The sequence below is a fragment of the Thamnophis sirtalis genome, unplaced genomic scaffold (genome assembly GCF_051295495.1).
Source record: "Thamnophis sirtalis isolate CommonGarterSnake01/CBP01778 unplaced genomic scaffold, rThaSir2_p1.2 scaffold_6, whole genome shotgun sequence".
Taxonomy (NCBI): Eukaryota; Metazoa; Chordata; class Lepidosauria; order Squamata; family Natricidae; genus Thamnophis; species Thamnophis sirtalis.
Window position 1 is genome coordinate 122,029,517 of NW_028261386.1, and position 12,217 is coordinate 122,041,733.

Consider the following 12,217-nt stretch of genomic DNA (forward strand, 5'->3'; position numbering starts at 1 on the left):
TCTCTTAATAAGAGTTACAGTAGAATTTAGATTACTTCACTTGGCTTATCTACTTATTGAGCTAAAGCAGAAAAATAATAATTACTTGGATAATAGCAATAGCAATAGCAGATAGACTTATATACCGCTTCATAGGGCTTTCAGCCCTCTCTAAGCGGTTTACAGAGTCAGCATATTGCCCCCAACAATCCGGGTCCTCATTTTACCCACCTTGGAAGGATGGAAGGCTGAGTCAACCTTGAGCCGGTAAGATTTGAACCGCAGAACTGCAGTCAGCTGAAGTAGCCTGCAGTGCTGCACTCTAACCACTGTGCCACCTCGGCTCTGCCCTTAGCTTGAAAAGTTTCTAAAATGGCCCATTGTCCTTACAGCTCCAGAATAAAAGGGAATCTATTGTTTCCCCATTTGCTTATTTAGTTAAACTATGCATATGCTGTCCTTTCTTTTTATGCAGGTTATCAAAAGAAACACAGGAAGTCCTTGACTTACAACCATTCATTTAGGGATTGTTCAACGTGACAATGGCACTGAAAAAAGTTACTTATGACTGGTTTTCAGACTTACGACTGTTGCAGCACCCCCAAGGCCCCGTGATAAAAATTCAGATGCTTAGCAACTGGTTCATATTTATGATGCTTGCAGGGTCCAGGGTCAGGCGATCAGCTTTTGCAATCTTCTGACAAGCAAAGTGAATGGGAAAGGCAGATTCACTTAACAACCATGTTACTAATTTAGCAACTGCGGTGATTCTCTTAACAACTCTGGTCATAAAAGGTCATAAAAACTTACTTAACAACTGACTCACCTAGCAACAGAAATTTTGGGGTCAGTTGTGGTCGTAAGTCAAGGGCTACCTGTAGCAATTAAAAATATTAAATGTACCTCAAAACATTTAGAGCAGTGTTTCTCAACCTTGGTGACTGGGGAATTCTGGGAGTTGAAGTCCACAGGACTTAAAGTCACCAAGGTTGAGAAACACTGATTTAGAGCCTCAAAAACCAGTTGACTAAATGCATTCAGAGGTGACCTCTCAAAGGGTGATTTCCTCAGCTGATGAGACTTTAAATTTCATTATGACCACTCTGAACTGAGTATGAAAAGCAACTGACAATCGGTGAAATTGTTTCAGCCAAGGGTAATATGTGATCTCCAGGGGACACCACTCACTAACTATATCATTTTTTCTGCAATTTTCATTCTCAAGAAGTGCTGTAAAAAAAATGCTTGGCAATAAATTAGCCTTGAGGTTATCCATTGCATAACCAATGCTTCCTATCAGTCTCCGGACTCGCTTCAAGGTGCTAGTCATTACTTTTAAAGCCCTACATGGTATCGGACCTGGCTACCTGAGAGACCACCTCCTGCCATTTACCTCCCAACGACCAATAAGATCACACAGGTTGGGCCTCCTCCGGGTGCCGTCGACCGGACAATGCCGGTTGGCGGCTCCCCAAGGGAAGGCCTTCTCTGTAGCTGCACCGGCCTTGTGGAACGAGCTTCCTGCTGAGATCCGGACCCTCACCACCCTCCCGGCCTTCGTAAAGCGACTAAGACCTGGCTGTTCCAGCAGGCCTGGGGCTGTTGAGTATTCCAGCCCCATTTGATGTCATGGATGCTGTGTTGATTTTAATTTTGTAGTTTTAAATGTTTTTATTGCTGTTTTATTTGCTGTGAGCCGCCCAGAGTCCCGAGGGAGTCGGCGGCATACAAATACCATTAAAGTTTGAAAGTGCATGGATTTTAGGATTCTTAGTTTGTCAGCTAAAGCTGCTATGGCTGTCTAATGTTAATGCTGAGTCCAGAAGACCAACTAGATTACAAAATTGATCCTTAAGAGAGTTTCCTTCTAAAACAAGTATTACAGGCAGTTCTCGACTTACAACAGTACATTTAGTAACCATTCAAGATTACAACAGCAATGGAACAAGTGACTTATGACTTACGATCACTACAGCATCCCCATGGTTACATGATCAAAATTCAGACACTTGGCAACTGATTCATATTTATGATGGTTGAAGTGTCCCGGGATCATGAGATCAACTTTTGCAACCTTCCGACAATGGAGTAGCCAGATTCACTTAACAACCGTGTTACTAACTTAACAACTGCAGTGATTCATTTAACAACTGTAGCAAGAAAGGTTGTAAAATGCAGTAAATTCACTTAACAACTGTCTCACTTAGCAACAGAAATTTGAGGTTCAATTGTGGGCGTAAGTCGAGGACCACCTGTATGTCCCAAATCCTGACATCCAACTCCCAGCGTTATAAATTGCCATGTCTTCTTTTATTCCTTCACATCTAAACCTAGGGTCATCTGGAGACATTCAGAGCCCCCAGAAACTTTAGATCTTAAGTCTGTAAGAAAGGAAAGTTAAATATTAGCAGCACTTTGGTGGTTTCTGGCTCTCAACTTGAGAATGACACTTCCATGTGGTTTCATATTGGAATCAAACAGAATTTTCCCTTCTTTAACCACACCTTGGCATTTCTGATATTGTCATCAAATCCTACAAGCTGTCTTTTCAATGCTACTTAAAAATAGATAAATATACTGTTAATATCATATGCCTATGGACAGTTTAGTGTTCTGTTCCCCCTTCACGGCTCTTAACAAACAGCAAGACGAATAAACTTAAAAGGAACTTTCTTTATCAATTCTCAGTTCAAACTGGCTTCGAACCCAAAAATAACATAAATACAGTCTCTAACGAGATAACAGAATACAAAACAACTCTTACAAGCAATGCACTTCTCCAAGTGCAGCCTTGAATCAGGGTTACAAGAAACACAAAGCACTTATCCAAGTGTATCTTCCATAAATCACAATTGATGATCAAGCAATGTTGTACCAAACAAGGAACGCACGAATGAAAGTTGACTCCTGCGACTAGGGCGTGGCAGCATCCGTCCTTTTATCTCCAAACCTGCCTCTAACAAGCCCCAGCTGCATAATGAATCTTGTATCCCGAAAAGACTCACAGCAGACATCTGCTGAGTCACAACAGTTAAGTAAAAGACTCTCTCATTCCATGTGTTAATTACAAACACAGGATAGGTATTAAGTTTTTCAAATCTATATATGTTTGAGTCTATGCTTTTGGCATCTAATATTTATTTAGATTTTTCTTAAAAGTGTTTTAAGTTGTTGATAACTTGATTGCACATCAAATTTGATTGTTGTTTTAAAATAAGCTGGTATATTTGTAGCAATTTGACTGCTGTTAAAAACAATTCCAGCTGAGTCCACCACTGTCAGATATGATGGATGAGCAATTTATTGCCTGCTGTGATATTTTCAAATGTTGGCCTTCATTAATGGACCTGAACTTATTTTCAATTGTATGGGGTTTTTTTTGATAAAAAAATAAATATGCTTTCTGAAAATCCATATACCCAAATAAAGATATTTTATAACAAGCCCAGCCCTCTCTAAAATTTTATACATAACCTATTCTTCAAATTCTGTTTGTGGTCTTGCGTTGCTAATGTCACATATTCTACTGTTTATTTGTACTGGACTCTAATCGACATGGAATTTGGCTCATGTAATCCAATCGTTTTACAAGGATTAAAGATAAAAAGATTTAAAACAGGCCTGGGGTTTCTATGCTAACTGGATTCTGTGTCCCTAGTATCTCTTTGATCCACAGAGAACACCATTTCCTTTGACAGGAGTCTAAATATGGAGACAGGTCTCCACATGCCAAGATACCTTTGTAAGTTGTTTTCATTCTCCGTCTCATCTTCCCCTGGGGAAGGCAGCATTTGATTTGCTATGTCGTGTGTGAGAATTGGACAAAAGAGCAATATGCTACTGGCCGACAATAGAATGACGTGTACGCATTTTGCCAGGGTTAAAAAAGAAAGATATATAATGAACACTGAAATATCTAAGCAACATTTTTTGTGGCAGGGAAGAGAGAAGGGAAGCAGGAGACCTTTTCTGGAAAATCAAGTGACTATTTTTAAACCCAGTGGAGTGGCCACAAAGGCTGAAGAAGGGGAGGAAGACACTGCCGCAAATAAGGAATTGCATGAAAATTATAGCTACCACATTCAGAGGTGGGTTCCTACCAGTTCGCACCAGTTCGGTAGAACTGGTTCATCAAATCTACCGAACCGGTTAGAAGAGGTTCCACCAGAAAGCAGGCCACACCTACAGAAAAGGTTCCAAAATTTTTTGAAACCCACCACTGACACACACAGAGAGAGAAAGAGAGAGAGAAAGAGAAAGTGAAAGAAAGGAAAAAAGGAAGAAAGAAAAAAGAAAAAAATAAAAAAGAAAGAAAAAGTGAGAGATGAAAGAAAAAAAAGGAAAAAGGGACAGAGAGACAAAAGGAAAGAAAGAGAGAGAGAGAGAGAGAGAGAGAGAGGGAAAGAAAACACATGGCCAGCAAGCCACTCCCACCAGGTCACATGGCCGGCACGCCACTCCCACAAAGGAGGCCACACCCACAGAGTAGGTTCAAAAAATTTTTGAAACCCACCACTGACCACATTCCACACCACTTACAAGGAGCCCATTATTATTATACTGAATTGTGGACTGGGTCGCATTTTTATAAAGGAAAACACTTCAATACTGATAGTAGTGATGTTCAGAATTTCCTGAAAGCCACTGTAGATCCAAAATAAAGTCTGTTATGCTGCAAGCTGTACTGCAGTTCAGAATAAAACTGTTCACATCAAGAAGCCTTGGTGCTGATTTAGAAGATCCATTCCTGGACATAGAATAATAATCTTAAAGTGACATTTAACAGCATCCCAATGCTATTACAATTACCTTCAAGAAAACACTAGGAGCTTAGCAAGAAAGGAGAAAGCAAAATCTCTTTCAGTGAGACGTTCATACACAGTAATTAGAATCAAAACCATACTTTCCAATATGATAGGCACATTGGGGATATTACATAATTACTGTAATTAATTAATAACATTCTATTAGTATAGAATTGCTATATTAATCTATTACGGGAATCAAAGCAATTTTTAAAAGACCAAACAAAAGAATAACATATGGAGAAAACAATCTAAAGTAATAAAAGTCATAAGGAAACAGCTGTGACTTGAATCTGAATCTAGTTTGTACTTAATATTCCACCCTTGATCATTCAAATATGATCCAATCAAATGGAATATTTAATTCAATCCAAAATCCTTAGAGAAAGAAAAAAAGACAAAAAAATGACTACATATGCCTACCTGTAAAATAGCAAAACCATGGCCGTTGGCAGAAATTGTAACTCTAACAGGCTGTGCAGCTGGAAACTGAAAGAAATGACAGGTTTTATTATGGTCAGAAAAGCATTCCAAATTAGATGAATTTCCTGAATTTGAATTAAAAAAAAAAAACTTCAGTACCTCCTTGGTCTTGAGAACAAAACGGTTTTCATGATCAATTCGGAAAAACGTTGGATTTTCTTCCATGGATCCACTCACTGTCACATCTATTTCTGTCATAGAATCAGCTGTAAGTGCTGCAGCAAAGCTACTCAAGGCCTGCAGAGCCACTATGGTGTCCTACTCAGAGAAGAAAGAACAGTCTTTGTTGATATGAATGTGGATGGAGTAAGTAGGTCAACCAGGTTAGCAAGCAGCACCTAAGCCTGGCTGATTTCAGAAGCTAAGCAGGTACAGATCTGGCTAGTACTTAGATGGGAAGTCATTTGGTAATCCTGGAACAATAGGTTACATTGAGATTTTTTTTAAAAAAAAATCTTCATATATTCACTCCAAACGCTATTATTAAAAAGGGCAAAGTCAGCAGATATCAATTCATGACAGCAACTATAGTTTCATCTTGCAAGGCACACAGATGAAACTATAGTTTCATCTTGCAAGGCACACATTTGCTCACTCAATAACTCTTACAGAAGTAGGACAGATTTAATTTATCATAATTTGATTTGGTTTGGCTCAATCAGTGGGTCTTTATCATCATATCAGAATCAGGCCTCTCTTGCTTGTCTAATAAAGCACATTTAAAAAAGCTTATCTTAGCAATGTGTATAACCATTGCATAATAACCCATAACATTGCCTTGGTGTAAAGATATGAACATAGGTCTTCCCAAGCCTGAATTCGATTTCTGACATTTTAAAATAGGATTGATGAATCAAATGCAACCATGCCTTTGGCCCATGTAGAAAATTAACTGAGTCTTTGGAATGCACACAGAGTAGAATATTCTGGCCGGCTTTCCTTAGAGAATCGAAATGTTTTCTAATTGTTTTTTTTTTTGAATCATGGATATATATAAATTTCTGGCAATGCAGAAGGCCCTAAGTGAAAAGCTCATCAATCAAATTTCACAGAGTGTTTGACAGATTCCTGGTTCAAAATTTCAAATGAAAATAATATATCCCTGGGGCCGTATACAAATTTAATGATTAATTCCATAAATGCCTGATAATTAGGGTTTGTTTTTTTTTAAAGATAATTTCTAACCTGTGTAGAAGAATAACCTCCCAGGTGATTTCTTTGCTTGCTTAGCCATTTCATAATTGGAATCCCTTCTAACAGTCTTCGTTGAATAAAATGAGACAACAGAGCATAACCTGCAACTTCAATATCTGCAGAACATGGCTGCCAGGAACTGGAGAGTCCAGAAGATGGTGATGTCCAGAACCTTAGTTCTCCTGGGAAGAAGAAAAACAGAAAGAAGCCTTCACCTCAGAAGAAAAGGATACAACTTTGTACGGTTGGAGAGTTTATTCTTTTAAGAGTTTTTTTTTTTTTGACCAGAGTGAAATCAATTACTTCTTAATCCTATAGTTTCTCATATTTAAAGACTAAAAGAATATCCATGCTCCGCTACGAAACCATGTGATCAGGCTTGATAAATAATTCCCTCACGACTGTCAAAGCATTCACTAAGGCTGCATTACTGTTACTATTAGTCTTCTCATCGTTCCTATCACCCATCTCCTCCCACTTATGACTGCAGGACTAACTTTGTTGCTTGTATCCTTACGATTTATATTGCTATTGATAGTTTCCTGATTGCTTATTTGTACTCTATGACTACCATTAAGTTGCTGGAAGTAGTCAAACTTATTGAGATGGTCAAATTGGCCTGTGTGATTAGAGAAAATACTACCTATCTTTTTTATTCTATTTTTACTTTGCATTAAAAATTTTACAGTTGTTTTTAAAAACTTTCAATAAGATTATAATAAACAGCAACGCAACTATAGTTTCTCTTCACTTGAGCTAGGAGAAAATTGGCAGAATATTTGTCAGTTCAAACAAACAAGCAGACAGAATACAAAATGGCAAACGAAGGAAAAAATGGAGTCTGAGGACATGGATGTAACCCATCCTGTCATATACACTTCAGCCATTTGGAAGAGAGGTATTTGTATAAGACGGAATGAAGCCCCAACAGGCAGGCCTGCTTGTACAAGAAAAAGAGTAGAAAAGAAAACCAGTAATTTTGAGGCAATTTTGAAATCTCAGGTGGGCTTTGCCTTTTCAGAAGACAAGGGATCGGCTGAGGACAATAACATCTGTTCCAGAGGTGGGTTCCTACCAGTTCGCACCTATTCGGTAGAACCGGTTCGTCAAATCTACCGAACCGGTTAGAAGAGGTCCCACCAGTGGACCCGAAAAGCAGGCCACACCTACAGAAGAGGTTCCAAAATTTTTTGAAACCCAACACCTGTCTTTGGATATGATTATTCTACACTATCATGCTCACATTTATAAAACTCAGAGCCTCTGTGAAAGGTAAGGATGACTTCTGAGTTTGTGGTGCAATCAGAACATTGCGTGTGTTGAAGTTGTTTTAACGTAAACCAAAGATGCCTTTTAAAAAACAAGTTTACATCATAATCTTATGCATGCCAGTGCTATGTGTGAGGTAATTTAAGGTGGTTCTGACAAGTGTCGTCGGCATCTTCATATCCGGTCACATGGGCGGCAAGCCACTCCCATCCGGTCACATGGGCGGCAAGCCACTCCCACAAAGGAGGCCACACCCACAGAGTAGGTTTGAACAATTTTTGAAACTCACCACTGGTACAGATTATAGGCGCAATGAACATGATTTACATTTTCTTTACAGCAGCAGAAAAAGTACAAATCAGGTAATAGTTCACATGCAACTATTAATTGCTACCTGCACATTTTTAATTTAAATAGAGTCATTAACACTGTGGAACTGAATTGAATTCAATACCAGAAGGTATCCTGAGACTGTATTGTAACACTAAGCATTTTAAACATGACCATAAATAACTTTTAACTAGATTACATCAACCTTGTTCTTATTAGAATGCGTATAGCAATACTGTGGCTTCTAGCTATTTCTGGCATCTATCTATATTTATCTTGGACCAAGCCAACATCATTTATGTTTCCTTTCTTTTATTCCATTGGCATATATTGCCTTAAAGGTAACTGGAATGTCAGATGACTCACCCGGACATAAAGACTATTTTACACTACCTTGTTGTTCTGATTTCTCATTCAGTTTGTCGAGAGCTCCCTTTGCTGCTGTACTTTTGGCAAGTGACAATGCATAGGTCACAAGAGCCAGCGTATGATTATCCGATGTGATGTTATTCAGATGAAATTCAAGAAAGTCCAGTGCTTGTTTTATAGGTATTTGACTCTGGAAAAAGAAAAGTAGCACCTTAAGAAATACTTTACAGTCAACCAGAATGACTAGTAGTAGTCTTTATGGCAAACTGTTACATTGCAATTTTATATTCAAGATAAAAATATATATATAATGCTAAAATGTGGGAGGAGCTGCAAAACATCGGAGCAAATTGGAATTGAGCAAAACAGTACTAACTGTAGCCCTCTAAATATGCTTGGGAGGAGTGGACTATAGAAAGTTTGAAGTTGTGACCAAGCTCAAAAAAGGAACTTACAATCCAATGTCCATCTGTACCCTCCCTCCCCTCCCCATAGTCAAGTGGGTGCTAGGCAGCTGGCCGACATTTTCAGCCATTGCAGCATCCCACAAACACGTTACTTCCAGTTTCCCCCCAAAAAATGTGTTTGCTTTAACGGCTACAGTATTCAATTAATGACTACTGCAAAAAAATCATAAAATCAGGCACTGTGTGATGACTCGTTTTATAACCATCGCAATTTACAACCGAAATTGCGGGCTCAATTACAGACACAAGGCAAGGACTACCTGCACTGAAACCTTAAAAGGCAGAAGACAGCTAGCAAGGAAACGTAGTTATGGTTATGAACAGATCATATATTGTGGTTTTCAAAATTCCAATTTTCGCTGCCTGCCTTAATTTTGGGTCTAACAAAAACATCACTATGACTTATGGTGGTGGTGATAACTGCAAGCCATATGCACTTTATATGTTTCTTTGCATTTAATCCCATCGATATTGATTTGCACTAAAGAACAAAAACTGCCTTAATAATAGTTCCTATAAATATTATGAAGCACGTAACTATTGACTTAGAATGAGATGATGCTGGAGGATTTTGAACTAACCTTGTTCTTATTAGAATGCCTATAGCAATACTGTGGCTTCTAGCTATTTCTGGCATCTACCTATATTTATCTTGGACCAAGCCAAGTTGTTTAATTCCACACAAAAGAAAAGAGAAATTATTTCGGAAATGTAAATATGAATCTATAGCTATTATGTCATGCAGGCACAACAATCAATGCCCAGGTTCTCCTTCACTACTAAATCTTTTGAAAAGATATTTACCTACTAGGAATGTGACTCTTTAGGAAACAAAAGTCAATTCATGTTGCAAAAAACTTTCCTGCCCTATTCCACTTTGTAAAAGATAAAGTCCCCCACCCAAATAAAAAGCTCCCCATTTCTGCACAAGTGTTAATTAATCTCACCATTAATCAAGCAGAATACTGTTCTGCAAAGATAAAGCCTCATTTGAGAAGAGCAAGACATAATATGCTAGTATAAAAGGTCCCAGATTCAATTCCTGGCCTTTTTGAAGTAGAACTGGAAATAACTCCTGACTAAATCCATGAGCTTTTGGAAATCAATATAGATTACCCTTCCTCTACTCAGCAGATGTTCTTATACACCCGTATTCCCATAAAACTAATCAGATGTGTAATCCAACACATCTGCAAGAAATCAGATTGTGGAAAAAAAGGATTGGTTGCCTGACTGAGAATACTGCAACTTCAAATGCATTCTTTGGCATTATCCTGATTTAAAGCACTAGCCTATAATGTAAACAGCTTGACGGTAATTTATTTCAAATACATTAAGATCACTATCATTGCTACCTCATTGAACTGATATTCTAATAGAGCAGTCAAGATATAAGCTGTCCGTGAAACAGAATCGCTAGTGCCTCCTTGAAGCTCGGTATGTAGAACTCGTCCAGGCTCCTCAAATTCTCCACTCAATTTCTGATGTCTGAGGATCCAAGCAGCTGTTCTCTTCAGGCTATATGGATCAATATCAATGTATCGTTCTGCTTGAATGAAATTTCTTAATACAAAAGCTGATAACCTAGAATGAAAGTATAATGAAAGTATACAGTTAAACATGTTTGCCCAAACTAATTCTTTTTATTAAACGATTGATTTAGATCAGTGTTTCTTAACCTGGGCCCAGAATTCCCCAGCCAACAGGGCTTTTCATTTGGAGAAAATAGATCTCAAAGGCCTATACAGCCTATTTTATTATGTAAATTTGTAATAAGTTATAATTTTTTAAAAAGGGACACGGTGCCTCAGTGGCTAAGATGCCAAGCTTGTCGATCAGAAAGGTTGGCGGTTCGAATCCCTAGCGCCGCATAATGAAGTGAGCTCCCGTTACTTGTCCCAGCTTCTGTCAACCTAGCAGTTTGAAAGCAAGTAAAAATGCAAATAGAAAAATAGGGACCACTTTGGTGGGAAGGTAACAGTGCTCTGTGCGCCTTCGGCATTTAGTCATGCCGGCCACATGACCACGGAGTACGTCTTTGGACAGTGCTGGCTCTTCAGCTTTGAAACGGAGATGAGCACCGCCCCCTAGAGTCAGGAATGACTAGCACATATGTGCAAGGGAAACCTTTACCTATAATAAAATAAATTATGAAAACTACATATTGGGTACTATAAATACTCACCATGTACTCCCAGAGGGATCACTGTTTCCAAAGGCACTGAAAGAATCATCAAATCTTTTATAGAGAAGCTCTCTTTGATAACCTGAAGCAATGAAATATGAGAAGCGTATTGAAAAAAACTAAGCAGCCTGCATTGTCAGGAGATGCTGTTCTGAAAGATTTATCCCGCACTGAAGCTAATAGCCTAATCTGCTAAAATCCACACGGATTCAATTTACTCAAACACTGTTTATATGTTCCCATTATGAAGTATAAACAACATAATACAGAGACAGGCAACTTCTGAGAGCTGGAGACTAAAATTCAGTTCCCAACCTTCTGAATGTAATATCCTCAGAAAGGGCATTTAAGGGATTAAGGGTGAGAATGGGAACAGAGAGGCTTTGGGAGGTAAAGACCTACTATTTCCTCTATTAACTTCATAAAACCTGAAAGTAATGTGAAGCAATACTATCCCAAAGTGGTCATTTTGCCAGAGAATATCAACGGCACCATTTCAGACAATGAAAAGTCTACAGGTAAGATATTGAAAGATGGCCGACAGGCCGTAAGTAATAGGAGAATGAATAGGCCCGTGAGGAAACATAAAGCCAAATTTGTAAAAAAGCTGGTGAACATATGAAGGAAGAGTTAGATCGTGACCCAACAAATGCACGCCCAACAACAGCACGCCGACAAAACCGCGGCGATAAAACCGCAACATCGACAGCATGCCCACAAAGGCATGCCAACAAAAGCGTCAACAGAAGCGCGATTACGATTAAGGTAAGGGTAAGGGTTAGGGTTAGGGTCAGGTTCAGGGTTAGGTTCAGGGTTAGGTTCAGGGTTAGGTTTAGGGTTAGGTTTAGGGTTAGGTTTAGAGCGCGTTTCTGTCAGCGCGCTGATGTAGGCCCGCTTCTGCGCTCATTCGTCAGCGCAATTATGAACTCACGGTTTTCTCCCCCACGGTTTCGTCAGCACGCTTTTGTCAAGCACACATTTGTCGGTGAACCAAGTTAGATAATAACGCTTAAATTATTATTTAGCAAAACCTTTTCAGGAATGTGGGTATATGATATAAAATTTAAGCTATATTGGTTGTCCACTATTGTATTTTATATACATAATTCACAATTAAGTATCAGCCTTAAAATGAG

General features: G+C 38.7%; 1 protein-coding gene across 1 annotated transcript in view; it reads right to left on the bottom strand.

Moving 5' to 3' along the window:
- Positions 1–12,217, bottom strand: part of LOC106554887 (CD109 antigen) — a 76,735-nt gene that overhangs the window by 13,131 nt on the left and 51,387 nt on the right. The window contains exons 24-29 of the mRNA XM_087718866.1: positions 11,082–11,163; positions 10,252–10,480; positions 8,454–8,619; positions 6,453–6,643; positions 5,367–5,525; positions 5,208–5,273 (exon numbers count right to left, since the gene is read on the bottom strand). Of these exons, the coding sequence (XP_087574992.1) occupies positions 5,208–5,273; positions 5,367–5,525; positions 6,453–6,643; positions 8,454–8,619; positions 10,252–10,480; positions 11,082–11,163 (893 nt within the window). The remainder of the gene's footprint in view (positions 1–5,207; positions 5,274–5,366; positions 5,526–6,452; positions 6,644–8,453; positions 8,620–10,251; positions 10,481–11,081; positions 11,164–12,217) is intronic.